The following is a 20682-nucleotide window of genomic DNA, read 5'->3' on the forward strand; positions in this document are numbered from 1 at the left end:
ATTTTTCCATGTCTAACATGATACGAGTAAGATTTGGGATACAAAAATTTTCATAATTTTTGATGTGGTAAATTGTAATAGAATAAGTAATATCATTTTCTATGGATCTACTATTAACACCATTTTTATTAGCACCACTCACAACATATTACCTTAATATATAGTTAAAAGAAAAAAAAAATTCTTGTAGGCTATTCCCCAATATATATTCTAGAATTTGTTAGATTTAGGACAAACTTTCCTCAAATAGCTTCGGTGAATTTCGTGACAAAGAACTTGAAGAAGAAGAAGAAGAAGAAGAAGAAGAAGAGAAGTTGATAACAAGGCAATTATACTTCTCTTTTTTGTTGTGTTAGACTACAAGCCCTACGGGCCTAAACTCATTATACTTAGTGGAAGTTATTCATTAATTTACATTGTATTATCAATGAAAGATTTACATTGTAGACTAAACAAATTTATACAACATTGTACACTTTTTTGTATACATTTATTTAATCTACAATATAAATCTTACATTGATAATACGATGTAAATTAATAATTGGCCTATACTTTATTTCTCTTCTATCTATAATCATAACATTTGCATTGTGACCTCTTCGTGCCCCGGGAAGGCGGGGGTGTGTTCATTGTTAATTCTAATGTGTTTATATAATGGATTCCTCAATCCAAACACAATGCTATTTCCAAGAACACAAGATGTTTTCTTATTTTATATATGAAAAGATTGGATATTCAATTATTCAATACAACAAATGGCATTCCCCGCTAAAAAATACAACAAATGGCATTCCCAGCAAAAAAAAAAAAAAACAATTTATAACAAATGGCATCAATGCACTTATTCAAACTTAAAAAAAGAATAGATGAACTAGAGGTTAATGAATGAATTTCAGATCACACGTGCACAATCTCCTGCTTCACATATCATTACCTCTTTGTCGTTTATTTGGCTAGCAAACTTTGGTTGAACCTTGCGATACTCCTCCCTGACAAATGAAGCAGCTTCATCGGCACGATCAGCATCTACAAATGCAAGACAGCAGCCTCTAAATCCAGCCCCACTAAACCGTGTCCCAAACACGCCAGGAGCCCTCAAAAGGATTTCGTACAATTGAATTAGTAGTTCACAACCTCCAGGCCAAAATTGGGAATTATTTCTGTTGGTCAAACAATATAATTAGTAGGTACTGTTACAAAATTATATTTTTTACTAACATCTCGAGTTTAAAAGACTCGATTTAGGGTTTATAAATCGAGTCTCAAAGACTCGGTTTCAGTGTTCTGAACACATCTGATTTGGTATTTTTTTCATGTTATGTCCACCTAAAAATCGAGTCTCTAAAACTTGATTTATGAGTGGACCCAATTTAATTCCCAATTTTTGCCAAAAATGAAGATACAAAAGAGACCCTGTCCCATAAAATAAAATAAAATAAAATAAAGAAGGAAAGAAAGAGACCCTGCGGACATGACCCTTCCATCCAAGCCAACTGGCCATAATAAACTGAGCCTAGAATTATTGAGTCCTGGTCCTACCGACTCCAATAAATATGCCTGACTAAAGCAAACCTCAAGCACAGAAAAAGAGAGAAGTTTTGAGCATCTTCAACCCGTGACTCTGCAAACTTAGAAAAAATAAATTATGTACTTTGAAATTTTTTTTCCTACCTACTCTTTTAAATTCTACAAGACAAACCAATAGCATTCACTCTAATTTTTTTTTCCCTATCCACTGTAGCTTTGTTATCTGCTAGGATGGTACTGTTCGGTGTCAGAGATGCTTTCTGTTCAATGTTCACCCACTGATGACTGAACTGCTCAATTGCTCTGCCCAACTTTTGAGTGGAAATAGGATAGGAAAATAATTAATTGAACCTTCTTGGGTAGAGCAATTGAAGACTCCAGACACTTGAAAATCATTGTAAACGTTTTACAGATATAAATAATTAATTGAACTTTCTTGGGCAGAGCAATTGAAGACTCTAGACACTTGAAAATCACTGTAGATATAAATTGAGTATGTAAGACTGGATTTTTAAGTGGACACCACGTGGAAAAGCGCTAACTCGGTTTATAAACCCAAAATCGAGTCTTAGTATGAAATATAGTTTGAAAACAGTACCTACTAATTATATTATTTAAAAAACAGTGTTAGTTTCCAATTTTGGCCCAACCTACAACAATCATGACAGTTTGGTGGTCATCAATTACTATGATGCTGCAAAGCATTCAAGGGCCAAAACAGTATTAATAAGTACCCATACGTCCAAGCTACAAACCCCAATATGGAAAATTTCTAGTCCTAGTCAATTCCATCATTTCAAACTAAAATCTCCAAATTAGTATTTGAATTGTGAAAGTATTGAAACTTGATTGAATTTCAACATTGAGATAACATCTAAAAATTGAACTAAATCAAGATAAAGTCATGAAACATATGAAATAAGCAAAAATTAAATGAGATTCTGAATTGATGAAAACTTTGAAAAATAAGGTGAAATATATAAAGAAGAGCAAGAACAAAAAATCCCCGAGTGTTGCAATGTTATTATTCCTGTACCTCTTGGCAAAAGTTGCAACCAACATATTTGAGTTGGTAAGGGAAAAAGCCTTATTGCAGAATATAATACAAGCACAATTATTTCTTTGATACGGTGAAAAAGTTATATAGTATATACATTCATACACTCAGAAGCATCATTTATTTTTGGTTAAGAATTATATTGTCTCTATTTTTGGTCATCTAGCAAGAGTGACACTATTTTGGTCACTACTTGGACAATTTTTGGAGAACTTGGACCTTGTAAATTGGAGTCCAAGAAAGGAAGTGAATACCTCTCCACCAAAAAACATTAAGATTGTCATAATAATGAGTTGGATGTTGGAAAAAACCTCCATTTCGATTGTTGACATGCTTGAAACTGTGGTGGCAGAGACGGACGTGAAGAACATGTAGAAGTCCTTAGGCCTAAACCAAGAAGTTCCTGGCTTTGAGACCATCGAAGCTAGATGACCAAAAATAGAGACAATATAATTTGTTGTCAGAGAATTATATTTATATTTATGGATAATAGTGTAAGAAGAAAAAGCCATCCCTAGTTAATATACATTTTCCCTAAAAAAAAAAAAAGTTAATATACATTGACGACCTAACTGTTAGCTCAGCTATAGACTCTTAAAGTTGGACCTTTCCCACTTGTATAAAAAGTTAGAAGTATGCAAATTTCCCAATATAAAGTACATACAAATGCACGGCCTAGAAAAATTGTTTTTGTTTTTGTTTAATGGATGATTGTTTGGATTGTTTTGTTTCTGCATTGATATACATATATCTATATGTCATTTATTTGTTTCAACATCAAATATACGTGGCAGTCACCCACAATGATCAAGAATCAAGATATCACTTAATGATACTACCGCGCACTCTTGGCGTGATGGTCATTACACAAGTATAAGTGTTTGTGCGGTGTGTGGGGCAAGAGCCAGAGTTCAAGTCTCCAGAAAGGAGTTTTACAAACATATACATTTAGATTAAATTAGAGTAAAATTTCTATCTTGTAAAAAAAAAAAAAAAAAAAGTTATCATTTAATGATAATTAATGCAATAATGAAACATTTTTGTATCATTTATTGACATTTTGTGCAATATACAATTAGTGTAATCTAGTTTTTTATTGAAAGAATTAGATTACACATAACAAAAAAAAGTAGAAAACTCAATTAAAAAGCCTACTAAGCAAAATTCTCTCTCTCTCTCTCTCTCTCTCTCTCTCTCTCTCTCTCTCTCTCTCTCTCTCTCTCTCTCTCTCTCTCTCCATTACCATAAGAAATAATCCTAAGCTCAACCAAAATTCAACGCCTTTTCATTTTTGATGCTCTTGCCTAAGAGTAGGGGTGGCAATTCGTGTTCGCGTATCGGGTTCGTATCATGTCAAGTCATGAGTATTCAACTATATAGGTCGACACTAACTCGACATGTTTATTAAACGGGTCAAGATTTCTCAACCCTAACACAGCTCATTTATTAAATGGGTCAGTTGTGTCGACCTGTTTATCAGATTTTATCAAAATGAAAAAAAAAAAAATTATGAAAAAACAAAGAAATAAATATTTTTAATATAAAATTCAGAACTAACAAGTAATTGCATCACAAATAATCATTCAAAACTAAAACATATCCCAATATCACAAATAATCAATCACAATATGTCAAAAAAAAAAAAATCACAATAACTAATATGTGTATATACCTAGAGTTTGAAGGGTATATTGGTAAAATGTCATTTAATTAAACGAGTCAGATGGGTCAAACGGGTTCTATGTGCCATAACTTACTAATTTTGTGTCGTGTCGTGTCGGGTTTGCGGATTGTGTCAAATTTTGCCACCCCTACCTAAGAGAATTGTTAAAGGAGGTGTGAACACAAAAGGAGAGATTTAAAATGTTTTGTTAGTTGTTTATGAAACTTTGTTGGATTTATTAATAGATATGGCTTAATTTTATTATAATAGTTGGACTAAATTGTAAGGGATTTTACTCCCCAAGATACAAATCTCCTCTGATTAGGGAACATTTACTTATTTGGTCTAACCAAAAAACTATTGTATCCATTTAAACAAAACTTATTAGACTCTCCCATTCTCTTTTGTTAACTCTTCAACCCCTCATTCCCTTTTCTTTTTAAACTCAATCCTAGTCATCCATTCCTCTTCTTCTCCTCTACCAATACTAGAAACTCTTTGCCTCCTTCTCTACCCCAAACGATGTCTTTTAGAGTAGCTTAAAATTCACACTAAAATTGCAGTTAGAGACGAAGTGATGGAGCGAACGAGATAAGGACACATGGTTATGGTGGTAGTGGCAACGATAATATCAAATCTTTTAATTTTATTTAATGTTTTTCTGTTAATTTAAGTGTCTAGGAAAGGAGTAGCGCTGAGTTTGGCAATGTTGTCCATTTTATGTTTTTTGAAAGAATTTATTGACGTACAATCTTGTACTTTTGAAATTGTGTGGTTTAACACATTGGGGTAGTAGCTGTTAAGTTGGATTTGGATAAAGCTTATGATTGTCTTGAATAGGGATTTATTGGAAATACACCTGGGCCTTTTTAGTTTCCAAAAAACATTATCAACTTTATTATAAATATGGTATCTTCATTGACCTTTCCAATTACATGTAATTTTTTTCCTTATCTACTATCGCCTTATTTATTTATTGGCGAAAAACCTATTTTCGTCCCTACATTTTCACGCGATTCCCACTTTGGTCCCTAAGTTTTTTTTTTTACCGCTTTTATTCCCTATTTAGAAAAACGCCTTCTGTTTTAGTCCTTTCCGTCAATGCCGTTAGGGCAAAATCCTAGGTGGCAGACGGAAAACCCTATTAGCTGACGTGGCGCCGATGTGGCGTTGATGTGGCGATTAAGTGGCATTTTTATATGCCACATCAGCATTTTAAAATAAAATAAAATTTTAGTTATTATTTAATTATTTAAATAATAATTAATTATTAACATAAATTTTTTTTTCTTTTCATTATTTTGTTGGAATATCATCTTTGTGCTCTTCGTTTTCTTACCGTTCATATTCTTCATGTTTTTAGTAAATTAATTCCTAGTTCTTGTCTTTTCTTTTCTTTGCCTTTCCAGTACGTTCTTTGTAACCAAACAAATCGAAATTCAGAACTTAGATCAAACAATAATCAACATACACCAACCAAAATCCAGAAATCAACATACACCCACCAAAATTGAAAACCCAGAAATCAACATACACCAACAATCAAACCCAGAAACAGATCTGCACATTCAAAAATTTTAACCCAACATACACCCATTAAAATCAAAAGACCTGCATCCTCTTTGTTCACAAAATCAACACCAATCTCCAAGTTGGAAACTCACCAATCCATCGAAACACAAAATCAAATCCAACTTGAAAACCCACCGATCTCGACCATCCTCCAAATCCCACCATTCTCTCAAACCCAGCCTTTGAATCATAACCCACAAATTCGCCACAGATCAGTGTACCAATCTGCCAAAAACCCACAAACCCAGATCAACAAATCTCACATACCCACAAACCCACAAATCCGCCACAGATCAGTGCACCAATCTGCCACAAATCCACAAACCCAGATCAGCAAAACTCACAAACCCACAACAACCCAGGCCAAGAAAATCAACCCACAACAACCCAGGCAAAAGAACTCGAGAGGATCTTGTTTCTCCAACCTGAGCCTCAGATCGGCTTTGGCTTGGCTAATCTCTTCCACTTCGTCCCACGCCACTTTGCACTCGTCCGATCTCCCATCCTCACCGCACACCTCCTTCACTTCTATCACCTTCTTCTCTATCATCTCCGCCAGCTGCTGCTCTTTCCTCTGCGTCCCTATGAATTTCGGCGCCACCGCCATCGCCTTCACCGTCAAACCCTTCTTAGCCTCACCCATCCGTAGTAGTACTGATACCTTCGAAAACAACAAAGCCTCCGATCTCGGCGACAACGACGAGCCTCCTCCTTGTACTGTGAGAGGACAACAACCAACGACCCCTGTCCCTGCCGCTAAACACGCCATCTTGGTGGTCTTCGATCGATCCCTACAATGGAAGCGTGAACAACAGTTTTAACTTTTAAAAAAAGTGTCTCTCTCTCCGTGATCTCTCTCTCGTTTTCTTCGTGTTTTTTCTATTTTCTATTTGTTTGTTTGTTTTGTAGAATTTGTTATGTCTCTCTGATCTCTAACCAGGGTTACTGTTTTGTTTGGTGAGCTTATTAAAGTGATTAGCGGGTTTGTGGCTGTGGGTTGATTTTCTTGGCCTGGGTTGTTGTGGGTTTTATTTTGGTAGTTGTGGGTTGGCTTTGAGATTGGAATTTCTGACTTTGGTTAGTTTTTTTTTTTTTTTTTTTTTTTTTTTAAATAATTTCTGGGTTTTTGTTCTTGGATCTGGGTTTGTGTTCTTGTTGTTCTTGTTCAAGGCACACTTAGATCTCAATTCATAAGATTTTTAGTTTTTAATTTTGTTTTTAATTTTTTTTATTTAGTTAAAGTTAATAAATTAATTTTTTTAATTTAGATGTTGATGTGGCATTAAAAAATATTTTTTATTATTAATTTAGGCCACATGGACATTAGTTTATTATTATTTAACTTTGCCGTTTGCCATGTTTGCAATATCTGTTTCTGATGTAACGGCAGGGACTAAAATGGAAGCGTTTTTCAGGAGAGGGACTAAAAGCGGTAAAAAAAAAATTTAGGGACTAAAACAGAAATCGGCTGAAAATGTAGAGACCAAAATTTTCGCCTTATTTATTTTATTCATCAATAGATTATTGATAATATCAGAGCAGGCCACTAAAGCTATCAAATCTTTCCTTTAAGTTGAGATTGTAAATTTTTGCAAGTCCTTTTTGTTAATTTCATCTTCCTTATCTTTTGATATTTTGATAGTTGGGGCGAGAGAATTTGAATTCTAGATGTCTCATTTGAAAATATCAAGATGTGCCAACTAGTTGAGTTAAAAGACTCTTGATCATTTTTTTTTTCTTCTAGAACTAAGAGTAGAGATTGCCAAAATTTGAATAACATAATCCAGGAATTTCATGGAAATTCAGGACAAATCATAAGCAACCACAAATAAATCCAAAGTGTTTTTTTCTTCCCTCAACACAAATAGGCACATATAGTAAATGATCATGGATCTACTCAATTTGTCACTGTTAACAAAATATTTTATTCAAACTTAATTTACGTGCAAAATCTTGAAAATTCTCCAAAATTCTTTTTTTCACACTAGGATCATGAGAATTCTAGATATGAATTAATTTATTCAATTCGAACGTCGGACCACTTAATTTTCCGGACCACAGTTAAAATGAGCAAAATGCCTTTAGTGGGCCAAACTCTAACTAAGCTGACCAATGGTCAAACAAGCTCAAAAGCTTACCCTGAACACCAATTTCCATAATTTCATATCAAAGTTCAATATTTTACCCAAGTTTGACCAAGGTCAACCTGAGTTTAAATGTGATTCGACCAAAATTTGACTGTTTGATTGGAATAAATTTATGTATGTGTGTGTGCACGTGCGTGTGTGAGTATGAGGTCGTACCATATGACACTTTGAGAATTTGTTCATTAGCATTTTGTGCAAGCAAATGATTTAATGACGTACTAAATTTTTATTTTTTATTTTTTGTTAGGTTCTAAAATTTTAGAACAATTGGCAAATCATGAGCACAAATTTTTCCAAATATGGATCTTAGATTCTATAGGGTATATTAGACAATACTCAAGGTATTGCAAGTCAGAATACAAAAATAAGGAAGATGCAAAATTGAGGAATTCGAAACATGCAAGGCTCGACCGATCGAGAAGATAATTCGACTAATTGAACTATGAATCTACAAAATTTAATTTCGGCCCAATAGCCCATTGGCTCATCAAGTGATTAGGGTTTCAAATCTACTTTATTAAGTATTTAAAGGAAACTCTAAGGCACGTTTTGTTGAGACTTTGGAGTTTCTCTTTTGAGATCCAAAAAGGTTCTGTGCTTTCTCCTTTCAAAGTCACTACCAGAAATCAATTTACGTACATATTGTTAGAACCGGTAGATCTGAAGTTGCTGCATACCAATCATCAATGGTGCTGGATCTAAACCTTCAATGGTGGTCTTGGAGTTATAGATTGGAGGTCTATGTTAGAGATCTAAAGACGTGAACTAGAGGTTCATGTTGGAGCAAGTCCACATCAAAGAAGTTTGAAGGGTTCAAAGCCCAGTTTCGTAACTGTAGTTAGATTTACTACGAATTGGTATTCTTGATTGTAAATCTCAATTTGATATAGTGGATTGTTCTCTTGGGATCGTTCCCTTCAAGTTTTTTTACTTTGAAATTAGTTTGTTTCATTGGTTTTCCTAGGTCATCACATCTTGTGTTATTTAGATTTTCGCTATGCATGTTATGTGTGATGAATGTTTAACATAGGTTTGAATAATTAACCTATGTAACTACTTGGCTATTAAATTAGGTTAAACATACTATGTTTTTAGGGGTCTAAAAACTAATATATTTATATTCAACAATAAATAGGTTTATGTCCTTAGTATTTAAATTTTAATCAAACTTTTGGGCAACCACTTAGCTGTGTGTGGGTTTATATTTTGTAGGAAAGGTAAAAAAGAAGAAGAGAAAATCCAAAAAAGGAATAATAATGGTATTGTGCATCATTATACAATGGACTTAATATTTCCATTCCCTTTTCTAACTTCTTTGACTCTTCTACTCCTAACTTCTATGTTTTCTAAAATGAAAATTTTTTCTCCATAAAATGAAAGATTTGAAAGTTGTAACACAGGTTTATTCCCCTACCATAGCAAATATTTCGTATATTTTTGTTTCCTTTGTATTGAAAAATTAACCTTCTATACTTTGTCTTGCAATATTTTGGCTTCCCTTTCTGAAAGGTACATTATACATTTTGTTGTTTTGAAATATTTTGTGTAGATATATTATCACCCAATTTTGCCATATTTTTTGTGAAAGATAATCGATGGAAAAAGAGAGGCAAAAGTTTTAAATTGTTCATCCACAAGAACATAACAGCATGTCTTCAAAAGATGTTAGGTTCTAAAGACTTAGGAACTATTGTATTTAGAACTCTAATGTGTATTGTTGGCAAACCATAATCAAAACAGGTTGTTTAGTCTTGTTTAAACTTTCTCAAAGTTATGTCTTTTATGTAAAGTTGGAATCGAGCTGTTGCAGAAGTATTAGTGCATTTAGGCCTAGCTCGATCGATCGAAGAACAGGCTCGATTGATCGAATCTTGGGCAAAATGTTTTTTCTGCAGATTTTTCCAACTTAGCCCTAGCCTATTAAAACATGTTGGGTTTTATGTTTTGCCCTAAGTATAAAATGGAAACCCTAGCCACGTTTTTGTGTGGCTCTATTTTACTGTGTGTGTGAATCTCTTGTGAGATCTAGAGGTGGTTGTCTTCACACATGCTTAGGATTATCAAGAAGGAGATTTGATTGAGAGCTTGATGATCATTCAATTGCTGCACTAAAAAGCTTAAAGAAACACAAGCGGGTGTGCTTGTACTTGCTGGAGAATCCAAGAAAGAAGGAGTCTGTGGTCTCAAAACTTGCACGTGGTCGTGTCAATAAGTTTCTACTGGTGTGTGAATCTCTTATGAGATCTAGAGGTGGTTGCCTTCACATATGCTTGGGATTATCAAGAAGGAGATTTGATTGAGAGCTTGATGATCATTCAATTGCTGCACTAAAAAGCTTAAAGAAACACAAGCAGGTGTGCTTGTACTTGCTGGAGAATCCAAGAAAGAAGGAGTCTGTGGTCTCGGAGGTTGCACGTGGTCGTGTCAGTAAGTTTCTACTGGTGGGTAGCAATAGGATGTTAGTGGTCTAAGTCGCTATTGTAAAATTTCGATTCTTTCATAGTGGATTCAGGTTTACCTTGAGGATAGCTAGGTTAAATCCTCCCCAGGTTTTTACTGGTTTGGTTTCCTGGGTCATCATATCGTTGTGTTATTTATATTTCCGCTGCTATGTATGATATGATTGTTTGATTGTGATAACCTAGATCTGGAATTTGGACTAAATAATAACTTGGCTAATTAATTAGGTTAATCCAATTTTATTTTAATGGGTCTAAAAACTCACAAGTGGTATCAGAGCGGGTAGCTCTCTTGTTGTTGATCTTTTGATCTCTGGGCTGATCCTTGACTCCTGTTGTCATGGATTCTTGGAAAATGTTTTTGCTTATTTATCAACTTGCTTACTTGTTGTCTTTATCTCTTGTTGCTTTTGTTAAATCTTTCCTTAAGCTTCTTGGTCTTATCACATGTGATAATAATTACTTGTTTTATACTGCTTTAACCGCCTTAAAGGCATGTGATTCTTGTCTTTGGTATTTGGATAGTGGTTTTTCCAGGCATATGACAGGAAACAAAGGATTATTCAAGACTCTTTTTGAAGGAAAGATTGGGATAGTCACTTTTGGAAATGAAAGCAAATCTGTGATCAAAGGCATTGGAACTGTGGACATTCCAGGGTTGCCAGTCTTTGAAGATGTTTGGTATGTTGATGGACTGAAGGCAAATTTACTCAGCATCAGTCAGATTTGCGACAATGGACTGAATGTTCTCTTCACTAAGTATGAATGTGAGATACTTGATGGAGGAGGTGACTGTATGTGTGTTGGTGTAAGGACAGCTAACAACTGTTATGATTTAACACCAAGTATAAGCAACAAGTACTTTGGTGCAAAGATTGATCAAGTTGATTTGTGGCATCAACGGTTGGGGCATGTAAGTCATAAGCAATTAGAGAAAATTTCCAAATGTGATGCAGTTGTTAGTTTACCTAAATTTGAGAAGATGGATAAGTGCATATGTGGACCATGTCAGATAGGTAAACAAGTGAAATCCAAACATCCGTCTGCAGCTAGTGTTCAAACTTCAAGACCTCTAAAGTTACTACACATTGATCTTATGGGTCATGCCAGAGTTCAAAGTTTAGGTGGAAAGAAATATATTCTAGTGGTTGTGGATAACTTTACTAGATATACTTGGGTTTTACTATTGAAAGATAAAGCTGAGGCTCCTGAGAAGATAATACATCTGTGCAAGAAATTGCAGGTTGAGAAAGATACTGTGATAGCCAAAATCAGAAGTGACTATGGAAGAGAATTTGAGAATACCAAGCTAGCTACCTTCTGCAATGATCAAGGCACACATCAAGAGTTCTCTTCACCTAAGACACCTCAACAGAATGGAATAGTGGAACGGAAGAATAGGGTTGTTTAGGAGATGGCTCGTGTCATGCTACACAATAAAAAGTTGCCCAAATCCTTCTGGGGAGAAGCAGTTAACACTGCTTGCCATAGACTCAATCGGGTGTATTTCAGACCTGATTCCAAGAAGACTCCTTATGAACTTTGGAGAGGAAAGAAGCCTGTTGTTAAATATTTCAGGATATTTGGTAGTGATTGTTACATTCTACGTGATAGAGAGAATCTAGAAAAATTTGATACAAAGAGTGACAAGGGATATTTTCTAGGATACTCCTCTACTAGTAAAGCATATAGAGTGTATAATCTGAGAACCAAAACAGTAATGGAATCATCAAATGTTGTGATCAATGATGAAGTATGTTCAGAAGCACATTCAAAAAATACTGCTTCGGTTCAAGATAAGCCTATGGAGGTTGATGACTCACTTCCTGTTGATTATGTGGGGAAGCATAGTGATGAAGAGTTGATGGTGCTGAATGATGCAGTTTCTATGCCATCAAGTCCAGAACCATCCACACCTATTCATAAGACTCAACAAGCATAACATGAGTTTAGTCCTTCATCAGAACAAAAAGGTACCTCCACATCTCTAGTCAAAGGTTCATCCTCTAGAATAACGCTAAATCATCCTACCACAAATATATTGGGAAGTTTGAATGATAACATGAGATTAAGATCAAAAGCCTTAAGTGTAATTACACACTCATGCTATTTGTCCCAATTTGAGCCGAAGAAGGTAAATGAAGCACTTCAAGACGCTGATTGGGTAAATTCTATGCATAAAGAACTTCATCAATTTGTTCGGAATGATGTGTGGGAATTAGTTCCTAGACCAAAGGGAGTAAATGTGTTCAGAACTAAATGGATCTTTAAGAACAAGTCAGATGAGCATGGCATTGTTATCAGGAATAAATCAAGACTTGTTGCTCAAGGTTACACACAAGTGGAAGAGATTGACTTTGATGAGACCTTTGCATCGGTAGCAAGATTGGAATCCATTAGGATACTTTTGGCTATAGCTAATCATCTGAATTTCAAGTTATATTAAATGGATGTCAAGAGTGCTTTCTTGAATGGAATGTTGCAAGAAGAGGTATATGTTGAACAACCGAAGGGTTTTGTTGACCCTCACAGACCGGATGATGTTTATAAGTTGAAGAGAGTCTTGTATGGTTTGAAACAAGCTCCACGGGCTTAGTATAATAGATTGACTGCATATCTCACTTAGCATGGATTCAAAAGGGAATCTGCAGACACAACTCTCTTTATAAGAAAGGATAAGAATAGTTTTGTTGTAGCTCAAATTTATGTTGATGATATTGTTTTTGGTGCTACTAATGACTCTCTTGCTCATTCTTTTGCAGATGAAATGAAGGCTATGTTCGAAATGAGTATGGTTGGTGAACGAACTTATTTTTTGGGATTACAGGTGAAGCAAACGGACTTAGGAATCTACATCAACCAAGCAAAGTACGCAAGAAATTTAGTCAAGAGATTTGGACTAGACAATGCTACACATGCTAGAACACCAATGGCTGCAAATGCAAAATTAACAAATGATCCATCAGGTGAATCTGTTGATGTTACATTATACAGAAGAATGATTGGATGCCTTTTGTATTTGACTGCTAGTCAGCCTGATATTGCCTTTAGTGTTTGAAAGTTCAATTATGTGTATAAAAACACCCTTTAACAAATGATCCATCAGGTGAATCTGTTGATGTTACATTATACAGAAGAATGATTAGATGCCTTTTGTATTTGACTGCTAGTCAGCCTGATATTGCCTTTAGTGTTTGAAAGTTCAATTATGTGTATAAAAACACCCTTGAACGTTTAGACCCCCAATTTACAAATTAACCAATTCATGCTTTATGTCAAACAACTAGTGTGCGAAAAATGAACAAAAGCTATAAAACAGAATTGGAAAACAATCTAAGCCAATTTAAAATCACAACTCACAGCAGATAATAAAAGGCAAAGATAAAAGGGAAGAGAGATGCAAACACAAGGACAACACATGATGTGTTATCGAAGAGGAAACCGAAGCCCTCGGCGTAAAACCTCTCCGTCGCCCTCCAAGCGGTCAATAATCCACTAGAAAATATAGTTGGGATACATGAACAGCAATAGACCCTCCAAGCCTAATCTACCCGATGTACCTAAGCCCTCCAAGCTTCTTGCTCCAACGAGGTTGCGCCGAACCTTTTTCTTTTCTAGCTTACCGGATTCCACTATAATCCATAGCATCCGCCATCCTTGGAATCTTCCAATGCTTCCCAAAGCTCTAAAAACACTCAACACTCTAAATGGGTGTGGGTAGTGTTTGGATAGAAATCTCCTCTCAATTGGTATGACAATGAGAGAGGGAATGAGAAGAGACTACAAAGATATCTCTCTAAGAATGAGTAGCTCTCTCTAATTGGGTGGGTGTTTTTAAGAAACCTCTCTTAGGGTTTTTCTTTCTGAATGACCACACATATTTTGTGGGAATGAAGGGTATTTATACTGGTGTGAGAATGGAATGCGAAGAGTCAGTTTTTCCAAAATAGGGTTAGCTGGCAACTTGACCTCGCGACTTGACTGAGTCGCGAGTTCAAGCCGCGAGCTAACTGAGTGGCCAGTCTGGATTTTTGTCCTGTAGTGCTCCAGCTGGCATGACTGTTCAGCTCCCCTACATGCTCTGCGCATGTGCAACTTTTGGCGGCTTGCAAGCCGCGAGCCTCCCACGAGATCCAGCCGCGAGTCCCTGCTTCACTGCACAGTCTTGAGCATTTCTTCACACTCTCTCACACACTACCCTTACATGATTCCCACCTAAATACAGGGTTTCTAAGTGCTGTATTACAAGCAAATTTGTCACGGAATAAAGCCAACACATGGTTGATTAAATTCAACCTTACAATCTCCCCCTTTGGCTATTCCGTGACAAAACACCCTAAAATAGACTCTAGACTTAAACATAAGTTTGGGAACAATGGCAAAACTCACTCACACCTAAATCTAGAAGCTGAGAAGCTCTTGAATCATATGAACATGAATCTCCTGAAACACAACAATACACCATGATCATTGTATGTAGAAAACATGAAATGCATATGAAACAAGCATAACGTGATCAAGCAAAGATGAAATTAAGAAACAAACCATGGCTTGATCAAACAAGTAATCACTACAAGATAGTGATCACAATGCTCATTCACACTTGGAATGAACACTTGAACATACAAGCTAACAAGAACAATGCAAGTTACTTGTATGCCCAACACTCAACCAATGCATAATACACTAAGTATATGCATCTAGGAACAATCCTACAAGGGCACAAGAGTGACAGTACTTAAAAGGAAAATGCATGACATTTAGTTAGAAGTACTGATTTAACAAAATATAAAAGGCTGCATAAAGCATGGTACAAACCATAAAGTCTACAAACAATGATAGCAAACCCTAAAAGCTTACAAAAGTAACATGGTACAAACCACAAAATACTGAATAAAAACTTAAACAATATAAGCTAACAGTGCTTAAAGTTTCTCCCCTTCAGAATGATGAGAAGCTGTGATGCACTTGGAACATATATACTTGTAGCCTGAAATACTTGCACAAAACACATTAGACCATCAAGGTAAAACAAGTAATAAAAGGACAAGTATAATATAACAAGTAAATTGCGATCAAGTAAACATGATGTGAAACATGTGAGCAACTTGATCATACACCAAAACAGTCATATAGAAATGACTACAATAATCACATATCAAAGCAAATGATCATCCAAACATGCATTCAATGAAGCACAATAGCATAGGGATATATGCATGTCCAAAACACAAACACGATGCAATGAGAACAACGATGCAATCAGAACAACAAAGCATAACTCAAAGCACCATAAAGCCAACAAGAAAGCAAACAGAACAAAGTTTTCTAATTAACACAATGTCTTCTCTCCCTTGGTATATGCATCTCCACAATGGAAAATCTCTCCCCCTACAAATGTGCACGAGAAATAGAATTTCTCCCCGTAAGGATGTGCACAAGAGTCATATAGAAATGACAAAAACTCTCCAGAGAGTATACTCTCTCCCTTTTTGTCAGGAATAGACAAAAGGTCAAGAAGAAACGAGGGCAAGAGATGAAGATACGAACAATGCTAATGATGCATGAGGGGTGCGCGATGAATGAGAAAATGAAGCTCAAACCTAAGACAATGTAAAATGCTACAAAGCATAAGATAGACATGACATGCTAGGATGAAGAAGCAAGGTATAGACCAATGCATGACAAGGATAGCAAAGGTGTGTGCAAGAGGTGGCTAAGTGCAATGCATGACCAATGCATGAAAAATGCACATGTGGGGCAAGGTGTGTTAAATACACAACCAATGAACCAAACATGTTCCTAATGAGGAAACATGAGAAACCCCAAAGTTTGGTACTCATCGGAGTCCAAACAAGCGAGAAAATGTCTAAGAGGCATTTTATCAAACACCTAGCATACACACTATGAACAATAATGTGAAACAATGCATGAACATCATGAAATCCACCCTTAATACATGTTCTTTCTGCCACAAGGGGCTAACATCCAATGCAAATTAGCAAAAGAAACTAAACCCATGAAGAATTTTGACAAAAATTAAGTTTTCCCAACCCCTATGATAAAAATCTCAACCAAGAGCACAAAACTCTCCAAAACATAATCTAGGATGAAGAAGCAAGGTATAGACCAATGCATGACAAGGATAGCAAAGGTGTGTGCAAGAGGTGGCTAAGTGCAATGCATGACCAATGCATGAAAAATGCACATGTGGGGCAAGGTGTGTTAAATACACAACCAATGAACCAAACATGTTCCTAATGAGGAAACATGAGAAACCCCAAAGTTTGGTACTCATCGGAGTCCAAACAAGCGAGAAAATGTCTAAGAGACATTTTATCAAACACCTAGCATGCACACTATGAACAATAATGTGAAACAATGCATGAACATCATGAAATCCACCCTTAATACATGTTCTTTCTACCACAAGGGGCTAACATCCAATGCAAATCAGTAAAAGAAACTAAACCCATGAAGAATTTTGACAAAAATTAAGTTTTCCCAACCCCTATGATAAAAATCTCAACCAAGAGCACAAAACTCTCCAAAACATAATCTAAGGATCAAAATTAATGAAAAGAATTTATAATTACCTTAGAAATGTTAATGAAATGAAAAACCATTCAAATTGGTTGGGTTTTGATGTAAAAATATTGAAAGAGGGGTTTTAGAGAGGATGGGAGAGGTTTAAAACAAGTTTCCCACAAAAAGCCCTTTAAAAAGCTATTTCTGGGCGTTTCGCGACTGGGCGAGTCGCGAGATTCAGTCGCGAAAATTTCACGAGTCGCGAGCAAGCCGCGAGTGAGTCGCCAAAAGCTTCTGGATGAACTCGGGACTGGGGTTTCGCGACTGGCGAGTCACCAGCTGAGCCGCGAAAAACTCTGACACCTGTTTTTTCAATACAGAACATGTTTAAACAATGAAAAACAAAGAAAACACTAAACATGAACACAAAGAGTGATAAAAATCACTTCCAAAAACATATAAAATGATCAAAAATCTTTTTGGATTGAACCATATATGATTGAGCACACACACATCACATTTAGCCAAGTACAATCTAACAAATGAATAAGACATTTATTGAACATTAGACATGTGTGTTGTGTGTGTGTATCAAATGTGGAATAGTCCTTAGTCTAGAGTGAAACTTTAATGATCAATTCAATCAAGTCATACACAACTAGTACTAAGTCAAGTGGTCTATCTCAATTATAGAAATGAACATATATAACCTCCCCCAAGAAAATGATTACATACGATGAAGCTTTTCATTTGGCTTCTTTACAATTCATAACATTTGATTATTTTGAATCAAAACATCTCATTTTGAGATTGATGCCTAAAATTTGTGATATTTCAATTTGATGAACAAGCCTTTGGCTTTTGGGCATCATACATTTTCATATAAGTCGCTTTCCCTTTTTCCTAGTCGAATACTAATATGTGCGACGGTTTTTGCAGCTCATTATCTCTTTTCATTTTGAGATTTATATTTATTGAACTCTTTAAGCAATAAAAAAAATAAAAGAGTGGGAAGAGATATAAGCACAAGTCTACGCATGTATCAAAACCAACATGACTATTGGCTAATCATTCATGACAAGCGTGAAGATCGATTTACAACAATCACACAAAGATGTCAAGATTTTTCCCACAAAGATATAAGTGCCAAAATAACAAGCTAAGCTCGAAAATGCACAAAACCATTTGTACAAAGGTACAAGGCCAAACTCACATGTGATTTGTGCTCAAACAAATACGATCAAACTTTTTAAAATTTTTCACTTTTTATGTGGTTTTGGATTTTTACTCACACAAAACTAAAATATAAAAGTAAGATAAAAAACAAAACAATGCATACAAATAAATGCAAGATGCACAAAATGCATGAAGATATGACATTTAATGCATGAAGATATGACATTTAATGCATGAAGGGTCCTACAAAGATCGAAAGAATTAAATCAATGACCAAAAGAGCGAAAGCTCAACCATAGGAACCCTTCCTCATCCAAACGGAACGATTGTTTGGAATGAGTGTCTTAAGAGAAGTGAGATGAGGGTTGGAAGAATGAGAACCGGAAATGCACATAGTCAAGGAGTTAAGAGCATTAAACATTTTCTTTAACAACATGCTATTTTCACTTAAATCCGGTTTACCCTTTTTAGCATAACTTCCATGAATATCAAGTTTCTCTTTTCTTTTGATTCTTTTAAAAGCATGAAACTTAGAGCATTGAGGTCTTAGATGACCAAAGGCACCACAATAGTGACAAACAATGCGTTTAGGTCTACTAGACTCTTTGGGAAGAGATCTAGCAACATTGTTTTGTTCCCTTTTCAACTTGGAGCATTGACCTAAATAGAGACTTAGGCTTAAGAGCCTTTCTCTCCACTTTTTGATTTCTTTTGTGTGGAGGAATGTACACCGATTTGTCCTTTAAGGTAGAACACACAATAGACACAAAATCGGGTACCATAACATGATTGCAACATATATTTTCTTCCATTTTAGCAACAGGTTCAGCAATCAAACACTTGGCATGCATCTTAAGAGATTCATTTTCAGATTTAAGATCATCAACAAGTTTGTTAGACAAAACAAGTTTAGCATCCAAGTCCATATTCAAACATTCAAACTCTTTCAGCTTTTCAAGAGAAATTTCAGCAAGTTTTTTATATTTCTCAACCAATTTGTTGGATTCATTGAGCTTAACAATCAAATCATCATTTTCACAAAATAACTTGCTTAAATTCTTTTGAAACTTCTTAGCATTTTTCTTCAAGAGTTTGTCAACAACACCCATAGATTCAAATAACATGTCATCACACTTATGAGGATTAACACTCATAGAGGCATTTTCACAAACACGTGGCATGTTACATTCATCACCAACCAAATCATACAGAGAGGCATACAAAGCACAATCCATGGCAAATAAACACAAGGGGTCAAGGATCACACTTAGGTATTTAAACCACAAGAAGTGTACCCGCTTTGATACCAATTGAAAGTTCAATTATGTGTATAAAAACACCCTTGAACGTTTAGACCCCCAATTTACAAATTAACCAATTCATGCTTTATGTCAAACAACTAGTGTGCGGAAAATGAACAAGAGCTATAAAACAGAATTGGAAAACAATCTAAGCCAATTTAAAATCACAACTCACAGCAGATAATAAAAGGCAAAGATAAAAGGGAAGAGAGATGCAAACACAAGGACAACACACAATGTGTTATCGAAGAGGAAACCGAAACCCTCGGCGTAAAACCTCTTCGCCGCCCTCCAAGCGGTCAATAATCCACTAGAAAATATAGTTGGGATACATGAATAGCAATAGACCCTCCAAGCCTAATCTACCCGATGTACCTAAGCCCTCCAAGCTTCTTGCTCCAACGAGGTTGCGCCGAACCTTTTTCTTTTCTAGCTTACCGGATTCCGCTATAATCCATAGCATCCGCCATCCTTGGCATTTTCCAATACTTCCCAAAGCTCCAGAAACACTCAACACTCTAAATGGGTGTGGGTAGTGTTTGGATAGAAATCTCCTCTCAATAGGTATGACAATGAGAGAAAGAATGAGAAGAGACTACAAAAATATCTCTCTAAGAATGAGTAGCTTTCTCTAATTGGGTGGATGTTTTTAAGAAACCTCTCTTAGGGTTTTTCTTTCTGAATGGCCACACATATTTTGTGGGAATGAGAGGTATTTATACTGGTGTGAGAATGGAATGCGAAGAGTCAGTTTTTCCAAAACAGGGTTGGCTGGCAACTTGACCTCGCAACTTGACTGAGTCGCGAGTTCAAGTCGCGAGCTAACTGAGTGGCCAGTCTGGATTTTTGTCCTGTAGTACTCCAGCTAGCATAACTGTTCAGCTCCCTTGCATGGTCTGTGCGTGTGCAACTTTTGGCGGCTTGCAAACCGCGAGCCTCCCGCGAGATCCAGCCACGAGTCCCTGCTTCACTGCACAGTCTTGAGCATTTCTTCACACTCTCTCACACACTACCCTTATATGATTCCCACCTAAATACAGGGTTTCTAAGTGCTGTATTACAAGAAAATTTGTCATGGAATAAAGCCAACACATGGTTGATTAAATTCAACCTTACAGTATTGGTGTTTGTTCTAGATTTCAATCTAATCCTAAAGTTTCAAATTTGAATGCTGTAAAAAGAATCATTAAATATGTTGGTGAAACTTGTGATTATGAATTATTTTATAGTAAAGAGTCTAATCTGTCTCT

The 20682-nt window shown here is 35.7% G+C and overlaps 1 protein-coding gene across 1 annotated transcript; it reads right to left on the reverse strand.

Annotated features, from left to right (window-relative positions):
• Positions 1 to 894: 894 nt before the first annotated feature.
• Positions 895 to 6590, reverse strand: LOC126704702 (uncharacterized). The gene is made up of 2 exons (XM_050403727.1): positions 6247 to 6590; positions 895 to 1162 (listed from the first exon to the last, which is right to left on the reverse strand). The coding sequence occupies exons 1-2, from the start codon at positions 6588 to 6590 to the stop codon at positions 895 to 897; spliced, it is 612 nt and encodes a 203-aa protein (XP_050259684.1).
• Between the last annotated feature and the right edge of the window lie 14092 nt (positions 6591 to 20682).

Source organism: Quercus robur, chromosome 11, assembly GCF_932294415.1.
Source record: "Quercus robur chromosome 11, dhQueRobu3.1, whole genome shotgun sequence".
In the NCBI taxonomy this organism is placed as follows: domain Eukaryota; kingdom Viridiplantae; phylum Streptophyta; class Magnoliopsida; order Fagales; family Fagaceae; genus Quercus; species Quercus robur.